Below are 25,316 nucleotides of genomic sequence, written 5' to 3'. Positions count from 1 at the left end.
ACCTTTGTTCCTGGAGCTCCCCTGTCTCTACACTTCAGGCTTGTGGTTGTTCTCCTCCAGCTTCTTGCTCTCTTCTGATGTGCCTGCTTCTTTCTCGTTTGTTTTCCATGTTCCTTGTCTGAAGAATGAGAAACGCTCAGGTCAGACTGTACTATTTTAGTAATGTTATGAAAAACTCTGTTGCAGTCTTTTTTTCCATGTTTCATGTCTACCTTGTTTTCTTCATGTAAAGCCAGTAAACCAAGCCAACAACAGCAGCAGCGATGAGGAGGCCCACCACGATCCCCACAATGAGCTTGGCCCGGTCGTCGTCGTCATCCTGAGTCCCTGAAATAGAAACAACACTTTACATGTGGTACCTCGGACAAACACACACTCGCTCCCGCACACACACGCACAGGCCTCTGATAAAACTCACTCATAGGCCCACACATACAAACACACTGGTCGCAAAAGTGTCTCTAGAGCTTTCGAACACACCCTCTGGGGGAATGGTTTGATGTGAATGGATGCGATGAGGCTCGTGGAGTATGAGATGGATGGTATGCATGGAGACATGGATTGTCAATGTTTGTCTGGAGAATAGCATGAAAGATGATTGAGGATAGAAGTTTGTGTTGAGTTTGCTTTGTTGGGTTGCTTGAAACCTTCATTGACACCACAGAGAGACAGACAATTCTCTGGGGAGTCCTGGATATGTGCAATGCACCAGATATCAGACTGCTATCTAAATTATACATGTGGTCATCATGTGTCCACCATTTTTCTAGTATATATGACAGTTTTCACAGAGAGCTACAAGAAAACAAGACTGTTTGGCTTGCCCTTGACATCAATAACTTTTTCTCAAAGCAGAAACACAAAAAAACATACCTTTCTCAGACGTTTCCTTGTTAAATACTGAAATAAGACATAAAATTAAATTAAAAACAAATATGGTTTCACTTGAGTGCCCATGAAGGCAAATCAAACAACTTATCATCAACCTAATAGAAAGAAGAAAAAAAAGAAACAAAGCCAGTCCAGATCACAAGCCAGAAGCAGACTGATTGAGCAATCAGCAACATCAAATCTGAGTCAAAAAGCAGAGAGTAAATTGTTCTATATCTGAGCTCTGAAGAAATACTTCAAGTTCAAATACTGTATTTCTTCGATTAAATGCCGCGGCGTTTATTACACAATTATCATTTTTGGTGCAGCGTTTATTAGAGTGCCGCGTTTAATTAGTAAGAGAGATTAAGTGAATTGTAGCTGCAGTGCGGTCATAGACAAACAAAAAATAGACAAGGAGGTCAAACACAAAGCCTGGTGTAAAATTGAAGCCGTGCGTGTCTACATTGTGTAGAAATCTGAAGCAGCATGCCGAAACTTTCTTACACTTTAATTAGCTTTCAAACAGAAAGCTGTGCAGAAAGCATTCACCAGCAGCAACAGATCTGTAGCACGCGAACTTGGGGTTGATGAAAGGTGAATTCGCGAGTGGTGAAGTCAGCTAGCTCGCTATCCCTTACAAAAAAGAAGTATACTTCAAGTTTATTTTGTAAGTATACTTAGTATAAAAAGTATACTATTATCATGGTACTTAAAGTATACTAGCAGTGTACTTATTTATATACTATTTTTGTACTAAGTAAACTGAATTGGCCCACTTTTTAGGTCATTTAGTACACTTTAAAGTACACTTATAGTGTATTTGAAGTTTACTTTTGAATACTGTAAAGTAACCTGTGTAGTGCACTTTCAGTTCATGAAGTATACTTCCTAAAGTACCTCCAAGTATACTTTGCAATACATTCAAGTGCAATTTCAATTAATGTAAGTACTTGAAGAAGTAAACATGGTTACAATGGTAAACCAGCAAAACAATGACATTACCACGCAACAAAACAATACATTCTAAGCAGACACATTTAGAAAACGAAATTCATAAACTTACATTTGTATTTCGAACAAACGGCAAACTTATCAGCAAATTTTAACACTATTTACCGCCTTGCATGATCATAGGACGCGCTATCTTCATTTTTTCACGCCGTTATTTTGTTCTTTAGTCAGTTTGACAATATAACCTTCACATGCATAATGCAATGGATATACGTTTTCTAATAATAGAAAACGTACATCCTACTCCAGAAAAAATGTATACCATTATCTGTTTCTAAGCATACTCCTTAAAAGTATATCAAAAGTGAACTAAAAGTGTACTATCCATATTTTAGTATACCTATAGTATACTTTAATATACTTCTTTTTAGTAAGGGATATTGTACATGTAATTGTCGCAATTACATTATAATAAAGTATAATTTGTTTTCAACCAATGTCATAATTTAGAATTATATAATTGCATTCAGTATTATTAAGTGACTTTATTTGGTAAAAGTAAAGTGCCTTTATTTTGAAGGCCTTGGAACGCTCGTGAGGGAGAGAGTCGACAAGCTGACAGCAAGCGAAGCACGGGCAATTTTATGCTCCGATAAAAGTTGAAGGTTGTTATAGCTGATGTTAGCAATCTAAGGAAAACTTCTATTCCCTTGTGTACAGCATGCAGCCAACGACGTATGTTGTTTTGCGTCTGTATTTTACTTTGGTGAACGTTATTTACATGCTGCGCATGTCATTGTATGCAGGTCTGGACTGGGACTGAAAACCTCCCCGGGACTTTGAAACGCAGATGTATGATTGTTAGAGTTCCTCTGGTAGGAGGAAACCTATTGTTTTTGTTAGTATTCTTATTTCTATTTTTCCTCTTCTCCGCCCCCCATTACTCCAAAATTCCTGAAAATTGGTATACTTGACCTATTTGCCATCGGGAACAAAAAAGCCTCAAGGACCCATAAGGTCCGCCATGATGGATTTTCCTGTACAGTGACATTTTGCAAAAACCTTCAAAATCGATCTCCTTTTAAACAAAAGATCTAATTGACTTGAAATTTTGTACAGATATGTATCATTGATGTTTTTAAAAACGTTACTTAAGACAGTTGAATCAAATACAAAATGGCTGAAAGAGGTGTTTTTATGTAAATGTCCACATTGCTTCAATTTCTTTGTGTCAATAAATCAAATATAATTTTGACTGATGTTTTTTCAAACCTAATAGGGTTCAAGATGACATCACTCTGAAGTACCATAAACAATTTCACCTTGGTATGTCAAAATATGATTGAATTAAAGCAGTTTCAACTTTGGCTGAATCTAACAATGCTTACCACAGGAGAAACAGCTTACTTTTTATACCAGGGCTCTTCAATTAGTTTGGAGCTGGGGCCGGTTCTTGAAACTGAGGCAAAGTCAGGGGCCGGAGGATATGAGTAATCACGGTAACAAATAAAGAAATTACAACAACATACTGAAGGAGTCAATATATTATATTTTGTAAGTGCATATAACAACATATGCCCAAGAGGCCGCATAGGCCCAAGGATTAAAAAATCTTATATCATATTAACAGACAATTGGAGAAAATGCAATTAACTAACAAAAATGGAAGACTAAGGGCGGTGGGGGTCATTTTAGGGCCCTACCAACTATACATGACTTTAAATAGAACAAAATGATACATACACAAGCTACTATATGTATTTAGAGATCACGATTCTGAACAAACAACTAAACAAAATAACATTATTTATGTGAATTGCTGAAATCTATTTAAAATGTTTAATTAATCTGAATTATAAAAAAAACCTCAAATACTTCACTTGTTTCATGGATGAATCAGCATTTTTGAACGAATCTCCTGAATTAACGATTCAATGACTAAATGTTCCCCAATGACAATTTTTTTTTTAAAGTTATTAGGCGCGTTCGACATGGACTGACTTCATGCAGCACCCTTGAATCTGAGAATGCCATTGGCTGCTTCAAGTCAGCCGGGCTGCAGGCGGCTGCAGACGACGCCGGCGCTGCATAAAGTCGAACGCATCTAAAATACCATGGTCTGGGTGAATACTCGATTCTGATTGGCTGCAGCCAATCAGCCAAGTAGTTCCAGCAAAATTGTTCACCGTTCTAAATTATTGAGCTGGCTACGTTGTATGAGCAAAGAACATCTTTCCTTGGTATGAGCCTGTACAAAGTGTCTGAAATAAGTAACAATAACATCAGGGACGCAGTCACGCAGTCAAAACCTCCGTTTACAATTTTGAGAAACTTTACCAAGCTAACATGTAATTACAACAATGAGTGACTTCAATATTTCTTTTAACCTATTTGGAAAATGTTCCTTTTCTGAATTTACTGTGTCAGTCAGTGTCACGTAACCGCTCATCTCACATCCCATTCAATTCACCTAGCTAGTCAACCTAGCTCTACTTCAGACATGCTGCGGCCAACACATAAAAATCTTGATTTGATTTGGGGACAATGACATGGCTAGATTGCTGGCTAGTCTTGTTGTTAAACATACTGTCAAATTATAATTACTGTTTGGAGAATGTCAACTTTGATGCGATCATCTCACATCCATTTGCTATTCAACCCGCTACACATGCTGCGGCCGTACTGTAGCCTAGTACTAGTATATGGCCGATACCTTGTTCGTGAAAACCTTGATATTGATTTGGGGACAATGACATGGCTTGTTAGCTAGCTAGTCTTCTTGTCAAACATATTGTCAAATTATATTTACGGTTTGTCAACCGTACACAATGTTCTTGTCTATGAATCTTGCTAGCATAACTTAGCTTTCTGGCTAATAGCTCAGTCCTCCGCTGCACGTAAACGGGCGGGGCCCCCTACAGGACGGGGACCATGGGCTGGAGCCCAGTCAAGCCCAATGGTAAGTCCGGCCCTGGTCACGAGTGAATTTTTTATTTATTTATTTTCATAGTCACGAACTGAATGAGGTTACCGGACCACACTCCGGGGGCCAGTCCAAAGCTGCTCGGGGGCCGGATTCGGCCCGCGGGCTGCCTATTGAAGAGCCCTGTTTTATACAGTAACTGAACATGACAATATTCAACACAAAAAATAGCTCAATGTGCTGGGAAGGACCTGCAAAGTATAAGGTTGTAGGTTTAAATCCAGCCACAAGCATTTGGCCTGTCATAATTTTGATTATCTGTTTAGTTAAACAGGATGATATAATTCTGAAATACCATGCGCAATTTCATGCAATTTCACCTTGAAATGTCAACCGTTTCTTAACCTTTGTCCCAAAGCTGACCAAAGCTAATACTCTGCCCTTTCTATTCATACAATCTCAACAGTTGGTGTGTAGCAGAGAGGATAGAGAGTGACTTGTAACCTTATGCTCATGAGTTCAAATCCCCATTCAACTTATTGTTGTTGGCCAAACTTAAAGTAGTTTTGCTCTCTTGTTGTCCAACTCTCGATCTTCTACAGTGTACATGTTTATAATATTTTGCAATTTTGCGGAGGAACTTGCATCACTGCTTTTTTTTTTTCATCAAGCCGTGGCCTCTTTACCGGCCGTTCGGGAAGTCTCCCGACGGCCAGTCCGACCCTGATTGTATGTAATATTAAGCTAATGTGGTCTTTATTTTCTCGTTATAGGCTACTGTGGGTTTAGTTTTCACGGTGGATTTGGAGAAGAAGCTTCAAATAAACCTGTAGCAAGAAAGCCACTTGTGTCTGCCAGTGCTTCAAGGGAATTATAGTACTTGTGATTTACTTGTGTAATAAATACAGTGTTTTAATTTAATCAATTAAATAACCGTTTTCTGATATTTTTGGGTGCAGCGTTTAATTGAGAGCGGCGTTTATTACACAAGGTTCATTTTTTGTGTGGCGTTTATTCGATGGCGGCGTTTATTCGAAGAAATACGGTACCTCAAGTTCTAAGAAAAAGGTACGCACACCATGCAAGTAAAGTTTGAAGCTGGAGTAGGAAATTTGGCTTTAAAAGTCAACCAATGAGCCTTAAAAATGAAGTAAGAGGATAGAAGGGTACAGTCCAGCCCCCGACACAGCCAAACCCAAGCAGAAAGAGAGACTAGCAAGAGGAGGAACTGCTAATGGCACTGTGACTGCAAAATGCATGAAATGAAATGTATATCTGACATGTAAATCTTTACCCTGTGCTAAACCCTCTGAATCCCCCATTCTGAGACTGGCATTTCCAAGAACTATCTGTTCCTCTTTGGTTCTGTGTGGGTGTTGTAAATGCTAACTGCTATAACTGAGTTTCTTATATACTAGTGTAATAATTGGACCAATACGCTGTTCCTATTGGTCCAGAAGACGTTCTCAAAAGTTAATAAATCCGTTTATATACCTCCTGAAAGTTCGCAGAGGTAAATAAACGTTTTTACGGACCTAGCAACAAGCGGTTCCCTTGGAGATGTAGCCATTGACCTTAACAACGTGGCATCTGCTCGGCAACAAAGTAGCCTAAATTGCCAAAAAAAACAAAAAAACAACCAAATATGGTTTTTGCACAGGTCTGCAAACGCCCCACAATCGCTTCCCGTTTTAAAGAAGTATCTGAAGCAGACAGAAGACGAATTGATGTTGTTGATATGTTGCCTTGGAGATGTAGTGACGTCACCAGTGCAAGTGCAGCTGATTGCTCTGACAACATGGCGTCTGCTCCAGATTCTACCTGTTTGATTTGTGATCTTCCCACGTATTGTTGTAGTATATAAGAAACCAAATGTTTACTCCTCGACAGGTCAGCAAACGCTTTGTCGCCTCGATTTGTTAAAACGTTGCCTCGATTTGTAAACCTCGACCTACGGTCTCGGTTAACAAACGTTTTAACAAATCTCGGTTTACAAAGGCGTTTGCAGACCTGTCGAGGAGTAAACATTTGCTGTATATCATAACCAATATACAGACCATTTACTACAAACCTCAAGGTCCAGAGCACTATATTATATGTTAGTATGGTAAATATATAAGGGCTGGTTGGATATTAGTTCCAGTGAGCATTGTCCGTGTCCACTCACAGGCAGACACGTTGATGACCATGACGTCCTCCCCCAGCTTGTTGGTGGCGGTGCAGGTGACGGTGAGGTTTCCAGTGGGCACCACAGTGATCTTGTGGACGGCCTTACCGTTGAGGTAGGAGCTCTGCTCCTGGGGGAGGGAGACAGTGAGGGGAGGGGGTGTTAGGGGCAATCTGGTCTGAGATTCCCTAGAAGCGCCTGTGGGTGACTTATTTCAAGCCATCTACAGACATCATCATTTGACCACAGTTGCCACTAGAGGGCAGCGCTGCTTATCTCGCAAACTTTGGGTCACGTCTTGGACTCCATTGGCTGGTCTCATTTAGCTCCCTGTCTGTTTGCTTGTGACAAAAGCCACCCTTGTGTCAGGAGACAGACATGCACACATTCAACAGCTGCACATCACACCCCCCAGACAAGGCCATGAATAATAATAACCGACTCTCATAAGTCCTTCTAGTAAACGAGACTCTGACTTGAGCGCCTCTGTGTCTTTGAGTGTTGCTCTCCAGAGCTGGTGTGGGAGGGAGGGAGGATTTTTGGGGGGCGACCATCCAGGCAACCTTGGCCTGGCATTAGGGGGAAACTATCCTGGTAACTTCTAGAGAATTCAAGTTCCACACACACTTACTTCTGTGCCGTTGACACTCCACAGGACAGCAGGCTGGGGTGCTCCCACCGCCTCGCACGTCAGAACCTTGTGTTGGCCATCCTCACTGCGCTGCTTGGTCAGTCTCGTGATTACAGGGATTCCTGATGGACAATGTTGGACCACAACGTGAGCTGCATCTGTATCGTGTTCTCTGTGTGTGTGTGTGTGTGTGTGTGTGTGTGTGAGCAAGCATGTTCTACATCATTTTGCTCCCAATTTGTCTAATCTATAAGTGCATTGTTATGGTGTTCACACATCCACAGTAGGAGACAGCCGAATTGCTATACTGTGTGTTTCCTTTACAACATAGACACATGCAGTGCCGATTCCGGTCGAAGCAAGCACACACACACACCTTCGACCACCAGCTGGAAGGACTTGCTGCGTTTGATACCCGCCACCACCACCTCGCACACATAGACACCGCTATCGGCGTAGGTCAGCTGACCAAATGTGGGTGCCTTCTCCAGTTTGGCGTTGTCCTGGTGGGATGGAGGGAAAAGTTACTGTTGAGTACATGGTGAAATACCATAGGAAACACAGCGTTGTAAAGATCATCCACTTTTAGAGATAGAGAGTAAAATAAAATGTCTATTGAATGCAGCTTAACCATCCCCCTAGACAATTAAAGCTTGCTGTTTTATATGTTCTCTGTTAGCTATGTTTTGTACTGTAGCAATTCCAATTTCTTTGATTATTATTTATGCGTTCCGCAAAGGGCTATGTGTGGCAACAGAGTAGCCTTTCCAACCTTGGTCCAGGACACTTCAGCATCGCCCGACGAGTTCTTCTCCATCGTCACCTCCAAGGTGTGCCCCACAGTCTTCAGAACCGTCCCAGAGGGAGTCAGGCTGAGATCCAGGTCTGAGAAGCAGGGATGGATTGAGAGAAGAGAGGAAGAGACATGCGAGGAGTTTAACATGCATGAAATACATTGGAGCGTTGAAGCGGCACAACGCTGTTGTATTTCCACATAACCGTTTTAGTCAGGGTCCCCTTTCAACTGAGGAGGAGAAACGTACACCTCGAAAGAAGGGAGTAATTAAATGAGGGTGTGTGTGCACCCACATGTGTGTTATCAGTGTATGCCCGGCTTCCTTTCCTGACTTACGCTTTGCCCTGGTCAACGGGTGTCAGAAAATTCTAATTAATTCTCCTGACTGGCTGCCTTAGAGTTCCTGTTCCTCTCCTGCTTAATCCTCTTGAAGATAAATTTGATTAGCTTCTGTTCCTGTGACTTCATTTACAATGGATAAAGGGGCTTGTTATGGGGAAGTGAAATATACATTTCGGACTTTCAAACCCAAGCATTATATTTAATAGTTTCCCCTAGGTTGTCAGCAAACAATCCAAGATGGGAACCAATCAACCTACCATGGTGTGATTGAAGTCCATGTTTGTTTATCTTGACGGAAGGTGGGTGGGATAGTCATGTATACTCACAGCTCACAACCAGCTTTTCTGAAGCCTCTATGTTGTTGTCGCCGAGCAGCGAGCACTTGTATTCTCCAGCACTGTTGCGTGTGACACCAGTCAGAATATAGGTGTCCTTGTCTTTCACAGTCACTTTCTGGCCCTAATGACAAATCGGACAAAGGCAGGAAACAAAAGAAAGATTGTGTGTGCGTTTCATAATGTGCTTTTATTGACAAGCATGGGTATAAGGAGATATATATGAATTAGAAGGAGCGACAGCGAGAGGTGAAAGAGATTCAGAGATTGACAGAAACCGAAAGGGAGAAAGAGAAAGAGAGAGGGATGGACATAGACAACTAGGGAGAGGAAGAGAGGAACAGAAAATGCAAGGGAGAGAGAGACAGTAAAGAAGAAGGAAGAAAGAGAGAGAGTGTGGACAAGTGATGAAGGGAGAGAGAGAGGAACAGAGACAGCAAGGGAGAGAAAGAAACAGAGACAGTGAGGGAGAGAGGAACAGAGACAGCGAGGGACAGAGGAACAGAGACAGCGAGGGAGAGAGAGGAACAGAGACAGCGAGGGAGAGAGAGGAACAGAGACAGCGAGGGAGAGAGAAACAGAGACAGCGAGGGAGAGAGAAACAGAGACAGTGAGGGAGAGAGAGAAAGAGGAACAGAGACAGCGAGGGACAGAGGAACAGAGACAGCGAGGGAGAGAGAGGAACAGAGACAGCGAGGGAGAGAGAAACAGAGACAGTGAGGGAGAGAGAGAAAGAGGAACAGAGACAGCGAGGGAGAGGAACAGAGAGAGAGGAACAGAGACAGTGAGGGAGAGAGAGAGATAGAGAGCAATAAATAGGCCAGAGGACAGTGATCTCTAACCCTTGTGTTATCTTCGGGTCATTCTGACCCATCAGTCATTGTGACCCACCGTCGTATTGCGACAACTTTACCGCATACAAAAACAAAGTGAAGCATTTTCTTTTAACCGTTGGGCTGTCTCAGACCCCCCACATTGCAAAGGTTAAAAGAAAAATGCTTTTATTTGTTTTTGTATTGGGTAAAATTGGGTAAACACAACGATGGTTCGTTATAAACCTTTGGGTCATGTGACCCGAAGGCAGCACAAGGGCTAATGTCACAGTAACAAATGTAGTCAACAACCTGCTGTGGGTCCACAATGTACTCTCCCCCAGCCTCCAACCACTACCCTGACCCCTCCACCAGTCAACCCCACCCTGGGGCTCCCTAAACCAACAAACCTTGATGGAGAAGTCGAAGCTAGTCGGCGGGGGGTTGCCATCGGCTTTGCACCTCAGTGTCACGTTGTCTCCCTCCTTGATGGGGCCCGTAGCTTGCACCAGAAGGCTTACTTTCTCAGTAGGGTCTGAGAGAACAGAAGACAAAGACAGAGAGAGAGTGAGGAGTTGGAAGAGTGAATGAGGAGAATGGGAGATGGAGAAGGAGAGAAAAAGAGTGTTCCACAGTGAGGAATTGGACAAAAGAATGAAGAGAATGTGAGATGAAGAGAAAGGGAGGACAACGGAGAGACAGAGAGAAAAAAAGAAAAAACCTCAATAGGTAGAAAATAGAAAACGGCAGGGAAAAAACCCCATGAGAGAACAAGAGTCACTGGCTCTGGGGCAGAGGGTGTTTGTGACACCCACAGAGCTGGTCCCATCCAGACCCCCAGGGGCTGTGCTCGCGACTTCATTTTGCGAGTCATTTGCGCCGGCGACCGTGCAAGCAGACGACGAGGCAGATGGGTTAGCCCGCCGCTGGTCTCTGGAATCTGTAGTGGAGCGAGTCATGTCGCGTCTGCACCCCGAGGCGCCGCAATAAAAAATCTGTTCCCTGTGCTGCTGCAGATCAACTCATATCTGACAAGATGCCTCAGAGATGAAAGAAAAGTGCCGGTGTGGTGACAATGCCGCAGTGATGAGTTATGTCTCAAAGTAGACTTACAGGGTATTAGGTAATGCCCTGCTGCTGGATGCAGATACAGGACAGCACCATTGGAGTTTGTTGTTTTGGTTCCAAACTGAGTTGTGTTTGGTTTAGAGAAATGGCACTTCAAATTCCTCATCACTTTCCCCCTGTCCTCTCTCCTACACGGATTTCAAACGAGATTGATGAAAGAAAACTAATGCCTTAGTCAATACTGTGTTAAAATCTATGCAAAAAATGTTAGCTGGGATGAGAAAGGAAAAGGAGAATTAGGAAACAGGAAATCACTAAACAAGAACTCAATACCAGTGGCTCTGAATATGTTTAAAAAAAATACTACCTTCCTCTCTTTCGCTATCTTCACCTTCCTTTATTCTTGCCACGTGTTTTCACCTGTTCAGTATCGCTCATGGAAGCCAAGACATTTCAGAGTATCACAACAGGCCTTTTCTACGTTCGGGTAAGGGCCTACATGGTCAACCATGTAGAGTTTAGTAGCTTAATAGGTTAGCCTTTGGCCTGCGGGTGGCGCTGTGGCCCACACTTACAGTGGATGGTGAAGGTCTCTGGTGGCGACACCAGGAGGTCCTGGAGGTACTTGGAGGAGCATGTGAAGTGGGCTCCGACATCGGCCTTGACAGCGGCGTACTGCAGACTGGAGGTGGTGCTGGACAAGCCGGTCACAGGGTCCACCTTCACATTGGAGCTGACGATGATGGCTGCATGGAGAACAACAAATGGGCAGTAGAGCTTTGGTCAACTGCTGTTCAAGGCCAGGGTGCAATGGAGATGGCATGTTTCTGTTGTGAATATCAATTGTTGATTTATCTGGCAAAGTAACGTTGGACATGAAGAAGCATTGAGGTGATTGTGCTGAGTCGCTCCAATACAATGTTTTCAAGTAAGGTTCAAAGTAAAAATTATGTTGCTATGCATCTTTTTGGTGAACTGTCCCTCCAATTGTAAATTATCACACGCAGACAAAACTATACAACACATTTTATGTATTGCAGGGGGAGTTAATGAAGTATGTTTGGTGAATTGGACTGAGATGATTATGTAAATTCTAAGAAATATGTTCCTGTTGTGTCACTGCTGTTGCAGTCACATTACAAAAACAAAGGCCTGCTGGCAATAAGCTACTGTACAAGAAACAGCTTGAATGTAGATTTCAGCTGCATTTATAATTCATATCTGTTTCGATGGCTAGATGTGAATAAATGATTCATCCCCTTTTTTCCCCGACTATATGATGTAACTGGGTGTCACACCCTTGTTATACAACACATTGTCAAAACATTGACATACAAACAACATGAAGGTTGTTATAACATTATAACATAACATAACTTAACCATGTCTGGTCTCACTTTGGGATAAACTGAAATCCAGTACCTAGAGGGTACTATAGGCTTGTAGAAAGGGGGCTAAAAATGGCTCCATGAACTCTAGAACCCAGCGATGGGTTAAGGCCATTGCACACTGAGTCCAAAATTCGTGTCCGAAATGTTTGCATGTTAAAAAATAAATACGACCTCACGTTATGTCAATCGCGCTTACACACTGCCTCCAAAACCTTTGTCCGTCCAAAAAAAGTTCGGATCGGGTTCGATTTTCTGCGTTTTTCGCATCCATAGCCAGCATTTTCATAGGTTTTTGGGCAATTCAGAGCCACCGAATGTTGAGGCTGACGATTGCTAAAAAAACGCATACGAAAATTTTGCACTCAGTGTGTAAGGGCCTTTAGGGTTGTCTGTAAAGTTTAGTGATCATGTGTTGTTTATGTTTAAGAAGCAGCGCTGTTGAAGATATCAACATTGAATAGACGATGACATGTTATAAATTGTCTTCCATGACGGTATTATACACATGTATTAGTAGTGATGTGTATGTGTGTGTGTTGTGGGGGGGGGATCACATACTTTTCCCATCAGCCACCAGCGGCTCGCCGTTTTTAGACCACGTTATGTTTGCTGCTGGGTTGGCATCCTTCACAACACACACTCCCAACTAGAACACAAAGAAACACATGCAAAAGGAATTTGACAAATCCGTTTCCTCAACACAAAGCTGTTTATCAACAACTCACCTTTACGTTCTGCTTTGTAATACAGTATTTTCATGAGTGAAACAATGGCCACCTAAAGGACCTTCCATAAGCCACTACATACAAACAATCTAAAGTGAAACACAAATCCTTTTCAAATAATTTATTTGATCACATCTATCTATTGCAGTTTTATCTCTTCCTCTCTCTGACTGTGGAGAGTGAAGGTAATGTGAAGACAACATTCCAGACTGACTTAATCAGAGGAACAGAGCACACAAAATTCAAGAATAGGGACTCTGAAATGCTAGCGTAATTTGTCACATCCAGTCATGCGGTCTCAGCAAATGATTAACACTGACTCATCCAAAGGTTTCGACGGGAGTTTCATCCACTTCCTGTTTGCAGGACACACTGCTGGGAATGCTCAAATATTCCTTAAGTATGATGATCTTTAAAGGTGATTTTGATTGCTGTCATTACTGTTCAAATCTCTGTCATATAAAGTAAAAAAATAAAAATAAGAATTCCAGCAGAGAGGGATGCTGCAGGATGACAGGAGGGAAAGGTCCTGCCTGCCTGTCTGATCTGAGAAGTGTCATGTTCTGTAACAAGACAAGGTAAAGGGAGTCCCCAGGGCCCATGTGAATCATAGGGGTGTGGGGGTGCCTAGGAGACAGGTACTCTTCTGTAAAAGAGAAGAAGGATTTTAACATGTTTTGCAGTGACATTTGGATCGGACAGAGGAGGGCTGGGATTGTGTTGGCTGGGCTTATTTTGGTATTATTTTCCTCTTTCTCCCCCCACCTCAACCCCTCCAACATCCCAATCCTGGCCGACAAACTCAGCCAACTTTGCCGGATGGAGAAAAATAGAGGCACAAAAAGTCCATTACAGGAAACGCTGGGGGCCTCATCAATAAAGATGTGACAGGATTAGGGTGAGGCGCAGGCAAGCACTTGGGCAATCCTTCTTGCTCAATCTAGGTGGTTTGCATCACTACGTGAGTGTGTGTGTGGATGCATGTGTATTTGAGAGAGCGAGAGTTCATGTTTCTGTGTAGGCCAACGTGTGACCAATTGTGTGAGCAAACGTGTGGCACTGGGCTGGGGGGATAAAGTGCTCAGAGTGATGGTGGTCCAGGCGCGGGCGAGGCAGAGGCTGGAGGTATGTGTAGGATGATGCATGGGCCTGGGTGCGTGGGATGGCGTTGGAAAACAAAAGCCTCCGCCGGGAGAGGGGAAGCCGGATGAGACCAGAGGCTCGCTACGGGCAGTCTGCATCAGATAACAGACAAGGCTGACTAGAATCTTCCAGCAACTACACATCAATCTTCTTCTCCGGGCTCTGCACTTGGTCGTCTCTCTAAGGACCAGCCCGACGTACGGCAGAAATCAATTTCCCCCCCAAGAGTTCAATCACAGCAATTGGTGAGGTTTATGACTAAACTTTTTAAAGTGAGTATGAATTGCATTACAGCTTGTCCCACTTGAACAGAGTAGAGGCTTGATTTTTCCAAGGTTGGTTGTTAGTATTCAGAGAAAAGTAGTGTGCATTCAAAGGGCACTGGTCTCTAAATTGAATGTCAGGTTCGAGCAAAAGTGTCCTGATATTAAAAATGGAACTTTATCAACTTCTTTATAACGTGAGACAGTTATGATGGGCAAGAGGGTTTTGGCACTTGAGATTTTACAGCTGCATTTACAGATGAATTCTTCTGAAAAATATTTGTCACAGATTTGCAGTATGTAAGAGCAGAGCTTTGAGCAAGACAGACCTCCCAAACCACCCTCCAGCCCATACACCTGCACAGCCCCAAACACACACACAAATATCTATTGAAATCGGGAACACACAATTCCTTCATGCTTGTGGAAATGCGTTTCTTGATAAATCATAACCTCTGCTATTGCAAGTCTCTCGAAAGTCAAGCACATATTTTACAAGTCATTCTGAGTTGCTGTAATCCACGGCAACTAACTCTAACTTTGTAATCACGTTGGAGTAGGTAGCATCCATGCCCCCCATCATCCTCTCTCACAGAGGTTATCATTACAGACAGTCCTCTTCCTCTCTACCGCCAAGTAGCCTAAAGCTCTTCAATCAAATTGTTAGGCAGGAATTGCAATAAAAAAAAGCCAACACTTCCATGATAAATGACTACTGCATTTGGCGTGTGGACTCAAAGTGATTACCTTCCTATCTTAGAAGAGTGGCAGAGAGTCCATAGTGAAAGTCCTACTGCTGTAAGCCCCTACAAAAATGTGTTTCTCTGTCAACCACTTCAGGTAAATACACTTTGCGGTATAGTAACTCCTCAGCTATGGAGATTCAATGTGCATTCTATATAGTCATTAGTGCATTCTTGTGAAGGGAAATGTATTCAAAATGTTTGAAAAGATACTCACTGCTGTCAGCTTAGTGTTCTCAAGTTCTTTTGCTTTGTCCTGTATCTGAGGTAGTGAAGGCTTCTCTGAAAAATAGAAAGGGTCATCAGTATAGGCCATTATGCAGTGTGCAGCAAGAGTGTGACGCAAAGACCTTCTTTCTTGTACGCTTCCAGAAACGTTTACTTTTTCTTGACTGGAGTCAACGGGAAAGTGTTTACATTTCATGTCATCATAGCCACTATATCTCTTTCTGATCTGTTCAAATGCTGCTCTCGCTCACCATGAGCAAGCTTGTCAACAAGGGGAGGCTTTGAGGAAACTTTCGGTTGCTAGCTTTCACAGTTTATGGATTTGCGGTTTATGAGTATTTCACAGCTGGAGCACTAGCAAATGGCATGAGCTTTTATACAGAGTGGCTAGTCGGGCCTACTTTGAGAAATAATTAGCTGACACAATAGTTCTGGTTAACTTTACTGTATAAACCAAGTGTCATTGCAAGTCATTGTGAAAAAGGATATCAACTGTGGACCAGGATATTTACTCGTTTTAAGTTAGCATAGCTCTCATTTTATTAGCCACTTGCACTAGGGGCCAGAACAAGGTGAACTGAGGACTTACTGTGGACCTGGACGTTGACAGAGTACTCGTCAAGGTTGGAACTTGACACTACCATGCAGGTGAAGGTTCTTTGTTCTGAGAGGGAGCCCTGGCTGATGAGGAGACTGTAGTTAGCCGTGATGCTAACACGTGTCTTGTAGCCGTCTGTAGCCTGCACCGTGGCCTCCTCCTTGTGGGCCGCCTTGACCAGGAGGTCCCCGGGAGTACCATCGTCCTTTTCCTGATCCGTTCCAACATTGACATGGTGCACATTTAAATCATGTTTGTTTCTCTATCTAGACATTGATATGAGCCAGTATTTATGAGACACTTCAAATATGTTGCCTGCTGCTTCCATGTATCCTGTATTGTGCAGTAGGGGTGAAATTAAGTTCTGGGTATATATTCTGGGCATGTTAAGCCCTTCATGACTTTCTTATTACTGCATGCACAGCAAAGGAAAAAAGGAAGAGCTGTTCACTGACTTAGCCCAGAAGCAAATCTTGAGCTAGCATTTTGTCTGTGAGGAGAGATTAGTACAGCTTTAACTTAACTCAAACTTCAATTTAACTGAAAATAAATACTGGGTACATATTTTAATCTAAATTAGCCAGTCAATGAGAGACATTTCCCACTATACTTACGTATTTCCATTTAGTGAAGATAAGGTCGGTTGGCATGGCAGCTCCATTGTTGCAGGGCACTTCGATTGTCGCACCATACTTGGCGATGACAGTCTGAGCACTGCACTGCACTGCAAACCAAAACAAGAGAATATTCCTTTAATATGTATACTTCAATCATATGTATTTAAAAGTTTAGGGAGCCTGCCCTGTACGCTTTTGCAAGGAAAGCAAATAAAGTATTTTGTGCTACTTAAGGTTTCACAGCAGCCCCCTCTTTCTATTTTGTGCAACGAAAGCGGAATTTGGTACTCTAAATATTAAGAGCTGTGAGTTCAGGACCTTATTTTCCATTTCAACCATGCCTATACTGAGAAGAAGAATCAGAATCAGAAAGGGATTTATTCGCCATGAAAGTTTGCACAGACAAGGAATTTGCTTTGGCAGGAAGGTGCATACAATAAACATATACCTAAAATTTAAATATGTGGACTAACTATACTAAGGGTACATAAACTAGCAGTACTAAGTGGGATAAATATAAGTTGCCGTAAATTACAATATAAAAATACAAAAATACAAATATTACAAAAAATACAAATGTACAAGAGTGGGCTGTAGTGGTGGAGGGCAGGGACCCCTGACAAGCCAGCTGTGTGTGTCACTCTGCCATCCACTGCGCATTGTTCGGTAGGCAACCAAACTCTCGGATAGAGTGGGCTATAGGGATGCCAGCCCCCACTGAGCAAGTTTGTTGGGTAGGAAGGGAGTGTATGGGAGATGGAATGGAGCAGAGGAGATGAATGGGAGAGGGTCAGGGGAGCAAGAAGGGAGGGTCTTCACGCTCCAAACATTTCCAGAGCGTGTTTCTCCCTTTGAGCTTTCAACCTGATCAGGCAGAACAAGAAGGGTTCAAACAATGGTCATTCCAAGGCTGGGAGCTATTTGTGTGTTTGCAACAGTAGTTAAGTAGTGGTATTTGGTCTCACAACGACCAACCTCATTTTCCAAGCTATTTACAGTCTCAATGTTCCGTGGAATAAGAAGTATAGTGGCAGTGATAGTGAAAATAGATGCATGTGATTTTATTCCCCTAATACAAGACACGAGGCAGCAAGACAGCATGGCACAGAGGGCACTCTCTAAATATATCCTGGAATTTCTTCCAGGATTTCTTTGGACAACAGTTGTTGAGGAAATTCTTTGAGAGCAGACCAAAAAATGCCTTAATTGAAAAGCACAAGGTAGCCATGGAAGCATACAAGCAAATCCCTCAACAGACCACTTCTCAATCTTAACAAATGTACACTATATCCATTTCCCCCAACAGGGAAAAGGTTGACTAAGAACATTTTGAAATAAATTTACATTTATTCATTTAGCAGATGCTTTTATCCAAAGCGACTTCCAAGAGAGAGCTTTACAAAGTGCATAGGTCACTGATCATAACAACAAGATAGCCACAAAAACATTGCGAGTAGCCAAAACATGAAGCACACATTGTGAACAACCAAAGTAAGTGCCAAAGGGAAGAACCATAAGAGCATGTAGTTAAACAAGTTACAATTAAACAACATGAACATGAGTCAGGTGGCTGAGCGGTTAAAGAATCGGGCTAGTAATCAGAAGGTCGCTAGTTCGATTCCCGGCCGTGCCAAATTACGTTGTGTCCTTGAGCAAGGCACTTCACCCTACTTGCCTCGGGGGAATGTCCCTGTACTTACTGTAAGTCGCTCTGGATAAGAGCGTCTGCTAAATGACTAAATGAACCGCTATAAGTGCAAGTGTACCTGTGGAAAAAACACCTGTTGAAATAAGGAAAGTGCATCGTTATCAACCTTTCAGATGACAGTGAGAGGGGGCGAGTCTAGTTTTTACTGCACAGAGCCAGAACCAAGGATATTTCAAACAGCATTGGGACAGCGCGAGAGCCCTCCTTTGTAAACAAAAACTAGAAAAAAGGCTTTAAGAAAATATACAGAGTACTATTTGGTTTGGATACAGGCAGTGTGGCTAAACAAACTGATAGCATATTTCTCTGCCTTAAACAGGTGTAGGAGTTTATAGCTACAGGTGATCACGTGGAAGGCAGACGGGAGGAGGAGAAGAAGGGGAGATAAGGATAAAGGGGAGAGTGCAAGTGAGCAGCAAAGGGTAGAAGGTGGGGGGCTTTTTCCAGCGAGACTTGCTAATCACTTTACCTGTCACTGTCTCCAAAGTACTGCTTCACTGTTGTACAGCTGCCATACAGTACACACAAGGTAGGATTTCATGAAATTCAGATTTGAGGCTCGATCTAGATTGTACTAGTCCAGCTGTCCTCATCTCACCCACCTCCCTGTCTGGTTGTGGTGGGTTTGGTGCACACAGAAACCAAGTCACTGAGAGAATTCTCGGGAAAACAAGATTGCCACCCCGACAAATTCAAGTGCCCTTCTCTTTGCAGCTTAGATAGTTGCCAAGCCTCACTGGAAGCGTTGAGGACTGCCAAGATTGTTCTCTGCTGGGGCCAATCCACTGCTGGCTTGGCATCTTGCAACAAAGAATGAGTGAGTTATGGATGAATAAATGGCTGAATCAACCAGTGCAGCCCCCTCATTGAATATGGTACACCACCGAAGTAATTACTGTAAGTAAAAAGTGTTCATTTCAACTTCGACACATCAACAGTATCTCTCCAGCTAATGCTTGATGACAGCTGCATTTACCTCTAAGGAAGCAACAGACTTTGATATTCGGCACAAAATTCAATTGAGCCATGTTCATTCTGAAAACACTTTCCGAGACACAATGAGGCCTCAAACTAAGGAGATATGTGAGACAATCAAAAGCACCACTGAACTGTTGACATTTCTTCTCATCCCATCACATTGCCCCAGCCACACACACTAACGACAAGAAGAGCTCCTACCACTTGGAAGCTGAAATACCTTGGCAGTTGGGAAATCAATTCCACCATATCATTGGAGAGAGACAGACATAGAAAAAGAGAGGGAGAGACAAGAGGGCGTGGGGGTAGAGTCATCAAGAAATATCTGCCATGCCAGTGGTCAAGCACTACCAAGGAAGAGACCATCAACTCCTACTATCCTTCAACTGGTTCGGTAAAGGTGAGTGTCCCCTTAGTTGGTCTTGATGACAGTGTTGTATGTAACCACATACTGATGCGTCATTGGTAGGCACAGACAAACACATACACAAACACACACACAAACACACTGACATAAAAGCTTTTGGCACCTGTCACTAACATCAGCATAATGTATGATGTGAATAGCCACTATAATTCCAAAAATAGACCTCTGAAAATCGCATTATTTTCCTTCATTTTCCAAAGCCATTATGTACCCTGCCTTCCACTCAGAGATGGTCAAATGTGAATAATATGTGTTATGAGCTAATCATCTGAATTGGTTTAGTAATACCTGTTACTTTATGTGTGGGTCTGCTACAGTAGCTATGTTGGCCCTACAACAATCCTAATGCTTTCAGTCAATTCAGCTTAATTAGATCTCACTGTCCCTACACAATCAAAAGGCCTTAAAAGTTTGCTTAAGAAAAGCTGCTTAAGGCATCTGTAGCCATTTCTGTGCAGGTTATTGTGATGTATGTTTTGGAGTTTCAGAGCTTTTATCCATATTTATAATATAGATAAGTAGAGAACAAAATGTTCTCGGGACAGCAGCACTACTTTCTTATGTAAACTTTCAAAACACAGAGAGGCTCTCGAAATTAAAGAGGGAATGAGGACACAGATCCGTCAGAATCTATGGATTTGGGGTTTCTCTTTCAAATAAGAGCTGTGCTCTGGGCAAAGGAGAACTGGGAATGACCTTGTGCAGAGCTGCACTGTGGGAGGGTGGGGGGAGACAGCTGTGCCTGGCTAAGCCCTGACCTGACATCAGTCAGAGGAGATAATAGCCATTTGCACTTCCATCCAGTCACACATAATGGTTCTCACCTGGTGGATGGGATAGCAATGGACCCCCCTCTAAAAATAAAAAAGCTGTAATCTTATTTTTAAAACATGTAATTGAAAACAACTCGCTGTGCCAACGCTAGGAAGTGTTAGCAAAGCAGATGGCAATTAGCATCAGCATGATCCATGAGTCACATTAAGACCAAGTGCTCGTGCATTAGTGTTTTTTAGAGGTGGTTGGGGCTTTGGACCCCTAAGTCCAAGTGATATTTAGATATTGGCTACAAGGCCCTTTGCTGCTGCTTGCAAAATACTTTTTTTTCTCACAAAATCAGGTTTAGAAAAGCTGTATTCGACTTTCGGTAATTAAATGTATTCCTCCTTCCACAAGGGCATAACATGGTGTGGCATAGCTATATCTAAGATTTCAAAAGAGTACCAAGACACTGTGATGAATTATTCTAAGCTCAGTGCCAAACAGCCAACCCCATTTTGACACAGGTCAAATCGAATTGTAACAACAAGCGGCTTTGAGTCTGATCTGTTCAAGCCCTCCATAATCCCTACTTTCATTTCTGAATTTTTAAACAAGGTATTTGCTTTACTACACTAGGGTGTCAGGTTAAAAAGTCTAGGGCGGTCCTAACAATGGGATTTGGCAGACTTGCCAACTCTTCTGGGAGTGTGTGAGGGGGTGCTGGTGGGTGGATTCAATGTCAGTGTTTAAATAAAGATGTGCTTGTACCATCTGCAGGGTCTGACGCCCCTGTGACCTGAGTCGCTTGTAGCCAAGGTGTTAGGGTCAATCCCCACGTCCGATCAAGTTCCAGGCACTTAAGAAATACTTTGTCTTCTGTAAGAAAGCCAAATGAAGAGGCGGCCATATGCGCATCTGCGTTCAAGTCGATATATGTATCTGCAACCATCTGTATTGACAGGCACAAGGTCCCTAATGCTACTTCAGAAGAAAAAACATGAGGCCAAAGCACCTGCCTCCCCACTTGGCTTGTCTCTTTATGGGCATGATCATTGCTTATTATTTCCATCATTGATTCAATCAGTAGCTTCCATCTGCCATTTCAAATATCCACCACACCCAACTTAGCACAGCCACATGGACAATGAACCGCTATTTCTATACAGAGTGCTCTTGCTGTGAAAGGACATGCCATTTCATGCAATAATTTCTGTTTATGAGCAGCATTTATGCCTGAAAAAAGCCTCAGAGAATGGTCTCCGTTCCCACTTATTAATTTCCACAGAAGGCTACCGTAGCATCCTTTACATGCTATTCATCTTATATCTGTGGATCTGTCAACAGACCTGAGACGGCTCTCACTAAGCATGCTCGCGCCTCATTTAGATAGTTGTGTTACGGAAGTGTAAGCATTACTGCAGCACTGATGCAATTATCATGTTGATGGTCAAACGCAATTACTGTGATGTGCAAATGGGGACTGGCATCAGAAGGGGTCTTTTATTGGCTTGTATCCCAATCCTCCCCTTCCAGCACAAACCTTGATCCTGCACTCTCTACCGCTTCCATTTCTCTCGGCTCCCCATCAGCTGAGGGCCTAGACTTGTTTGTAGTTTGTTGATCGTTGAAAAATGTTGCTCAGCCAACAAGTTGACCAGGCAGCAGCAGACTGATGGCCCATTGTAGTGAAAAATAGATGGGTTGTGTCGTTCCTCAAGGGCTACAAGAACGTAGTTTGTTAACAGTTTCTTTTCAATTCCACTGGACTGAGAGAAACTGCTCAACATAGTAGTGTTGTGTTTCTTGGAATGCCTCTACATCTCAACAAAACAAGATGACAAACTAGTGGCTGGCAATACTCCTCAAAACAAAGTCAAGACAAGCCAGAAGCTTTCTGGGCAGTTTCGGAGTCACGGAGAAAAGCTGACCTTGTGAGGAATTGGTCTTGACATTGGCAAAATTGTTCAGAAATAAATATTAGATAGTTGAAAATTCAAACTGTTTCATTTCAGCTGTTTGCCATGAATCGGATCTACATTCTTGATGAGGAGGCTTCTGGAAATAATATGTTCCTACAACTGCAGTATTTTTATTTTAAGTTTGAGTAGACAATGGCTTCTCCTGAGGATGTAGATTGCTATGTACATGCATACAATTTAGAGCTCATGGCTCAGCAAATCTATACTGTGAAAGAGATAAGTAAGAAAATGATAATATCCCCATTAGAATAGACTGCTTCTCTGTAGACTCTATTGGCTCATTTACCAGAGACCTTGAGCATTCACTGCGGCAATTACAAAATAACCTTTTTAGTAAAGTAAAGACAATTGGTAGGCCTTTACTTCTGAGCAATTCCATTGTGAGGCTTACTTGGATGCTGCAACTAGATTACTCATTGTCTTGTCCACTCAAAGTAAACAAATTAATGGCAGGATGTATATGACTACTAATGACTTGAATGTGTCATTCTGGACTTGTCAACATGGCCTTAGACAGAGTCTATGCCATCACTTAAGATGAGTCCACATGAGTCATGAATGTCTACGTCGGAAGATCCCCGTCAGAAAGGGCTAACTCATTTGAAATAGCCTTACTTCAACCCTCAATGCAAATGAGAAGAAGATTAATTCCCTTGATATAGTCCTCCATGTTGATAACAAGAAGGCAATAATGGATACCGGCACCCATCCCCCACACAGGGTCAGAGTAATGAGTCTGGATGCTCGGGATGGGAGCAAGAGAGAGACAGAGACCAAGAGAGAGAGAGAGAGCGTGAGCGAGGGTCTCCACATGTCCAAACACTCCTTTTCTCCTCTCTTCTTCTCAGTTCATCCCTAGTCACAGACTTTGGTCCAGAAAGCTGAGATATAGCTGCGGTATGGGTAGGAGAGTCAAGGACAGTCTCTTTGTGATGGAGGTCTCAATTAAACAAAGGGGGAGAGTCTGAAAAAGAGAGGAAGAGAGAGAAAGGAGGATGGGAGGGAGAGAAAGGAGGGTGGGAGGGAGAGAGACGGGTAGTATTGTCTTGGTGGCTAGGTTTTTTTCATCCCCAGTTGGGCTAACTGAGTGTATGTGTGCCGTATGTGTGCAGGTGGAAGGGACATGCGGGGAGAGCCTACAGTGGTGAAATAATTGACTTGATAAAACGGGGTAGAGACATTCTTGCCGGACCCCTATGGTACACAGGCGTATCTCTCTCTCTCTCATAAACACTAAATTTTCCAGCAGATTAAAAGGGGGCTGTTGCAAGAAGCTGGCTGGGCCAATTCCATCTCCATTTGTACTCTGGGATGAGTGGAGTGGAGTGGTTTAGAGCGGACCAGAAAAGTGGTGGAAACAGAGATTTGTCATGTGGTACAGTACTATCCACTATAAAGCCAGGGCTCGACAATACCGATGGGCCAGTAAAAAGTAACGTCGGGACAGTTAAACTAGCAACTCACTGGCCCGATCAGGCCACTGCAAATTATTGATTGAAAAAAATTTGCATTGTAAAAGTTAACATCCTTCATATGTTTTGCTATCTGCTAAATGCATAAATAAATTTGCAGCTCGGGGGCGCACAGTTGGCAAATCAAGAGTTGAGTAGTGAGTGACGAGTGGTTGTCAAATTGTAATTCTCTAATCTCGATACATTTTTTAACAACTGGCGCGAGACTGGCGCGCAGTGTTGCCAGGTCCGCGGTTTTCCAGCGGAATTTGGCTACTTTTGAAGTGTTGCCGCGGGTTGAATTTTTTGTCCGCTGGTTCAGGTAGACATATTTTGCATGCAAATTACATGAATATCAAAAAATAATAATAATAATACATATTTTAAATTAAATAATTTATTTATACCCAAATCCTACCAAACTGACTCCAGATCAGCACGTACACACATGGACATGGGACAAACCCACATACACACACGCACTGTGTGTGTGCACACGTGCCTAATGCTCTCAGTCTCCTGAGAAAACCTCCTGAAAACTGCTTTTAATGCTGGCATACTAAACATTTGGTGTTACTTTGTAGATATTACAATACATTTGGCAATGATAGCAATGCTGTTGGACTATAAAAGCAGTGTATATGGTTTGGCAGGGGCATATTTTGAATTCTGATATTGGGCTGGTTTTTGGGCTGGTTTTATTGGCCATTGGACTGGTTTTGGGCTGGTTTTAATTGGCCATCGGGCTGGTTTTGGGCTGGTTTTAATTGGCCATTGGGCTGGTTTTGTCACACAGACCTGGCAACCCTGCTGGCGCGAGACAATAAAGTGAAGATGGCAGCAAAGTAGAGCTACGAGCTCAAACGGAAGCAACTTTTTTTTTATGGAACGAAGATGCACTGTGTCGTCTGTCGTATGTTCCCGTTTAAAGCAGACAAAAGTGGATCTTTTTACACAGGCACGAAAACAATCCCTGACCAGCCATACTAGCAGACAGCACCTGGTTTGCGTGACAGCTAAGCGGATGGTTGACAATCCATCTTCCAGGCCGTTGACCATGCTGGTCAGGAATTTAAATGTAGATGCCCATCGTATTATTGCACAACTTATAACAACGGCATATCACGTAATTAAGACGGGCCAGCCGTTCGCCTCGATCCCCCAGGCTATTAAACTGCAGCAGAAGAATGGTGTCGACTTGGGTACTTAGTATTATACTGATGAAATGCTATGGAAGCTTTTATATATTAGCATTGAGGGACCAGAGGTTTCAGTTTCAGCCAGACAGAGTTGAGCAGAGATGGTTGTCAGCAGGGAAGAGAGCACGTCATGTTTGAGGTCAAAAGTCAATTGTTTTGCTGACTATTACCTTTTTATTTTTTATCACCAGAAATACGATTTCATTTTT

At 42.7% G+C, this 25,316-nt stretch overlaps 1 protein-coding gene across 2 annotated transcripts in view; it reads right to left on the bottom strand.

The window, feature by feature from the left end:
- LOC136963108 (CD166 antigen homolog) overlaps positions 1-25,316 on the bottom strand; it is a 73,007-nt gene that overhangs the window by 3,117 nt on the left and 44,574 nt on the right. The window contains exons 2-15 of one of the 2 annotated variants that reach the window (XM_067257126.1): positions 16,604-16,713; positions 15,981-16,200; positions 15,381-15,445; positions 12,848-12,935; positions 11,474-11,644; positions 10,241-10,365; positions 9,010-9,142; positions 8,318-8,430; positions 7,922-8,048; positions 7,546-7,667; positions 6,915-7,044; positions 874-900; positions 213-327; positions 3-118 (exon numbers count right to left, since the gene is read on the bottom strand). In XM_067257126.1, the coding sequence (XP_067113227.1) occupies positions 28-118; positions 213-327; positions 874-900; positions 6,915-7,044; positions 7,546-7,667; positions 7,922-8,048; positions 8,318-8,430; positions 9,010-9,142; positions 10,241-10,365; positions 11,474-11,644; positions 12,848-12,935; positions 15,381-15,445; positions 15,981-16,200; positions 16,604-16,713 (1,637 nt within the window). In that variant the 3' untranslated portion in view covers positions 3-27. The remainder of the gene's footprint in view (positions 1-2; positions 119-212; positions 328-873; positions 901-6,914; positions 7,045-7,545; positions 7,668-7,921; positions 8,049-8,317; positions 8,431-9,009; positions 9,143-10,240; positions 10,366-11,473; positions 11,645-12,847; positions 12,936-15,380; positions 15,446-15,980; positions 16,201-16,603; positions 16,714-25,316) is intronic. The other variant, XM_067257127.1, reaches the window with a different exon arrangement.

Source organism: Osmerus mordax, chromosome 19 (assembly GCF_038355195.1).
Source record: "Osmerus mordax isolate fOsmMor3 chromosome 19, fOsmMor3.pri, whole genome shotgun sequence".
In the NCBI taxonomy this organism is placed as follows: domain Eukaryota; kingdom Metazoa; phylum Chordata; class Actinopteri; order Osmeriformes; family Osmeridae; genus Osmerus; species Osmerus mordax.
The sequence above is the reverse complement of the archived record's forward strand: the minus strand, read 5'-3'. Positions and strand labels throughout refer to the sequence as shown.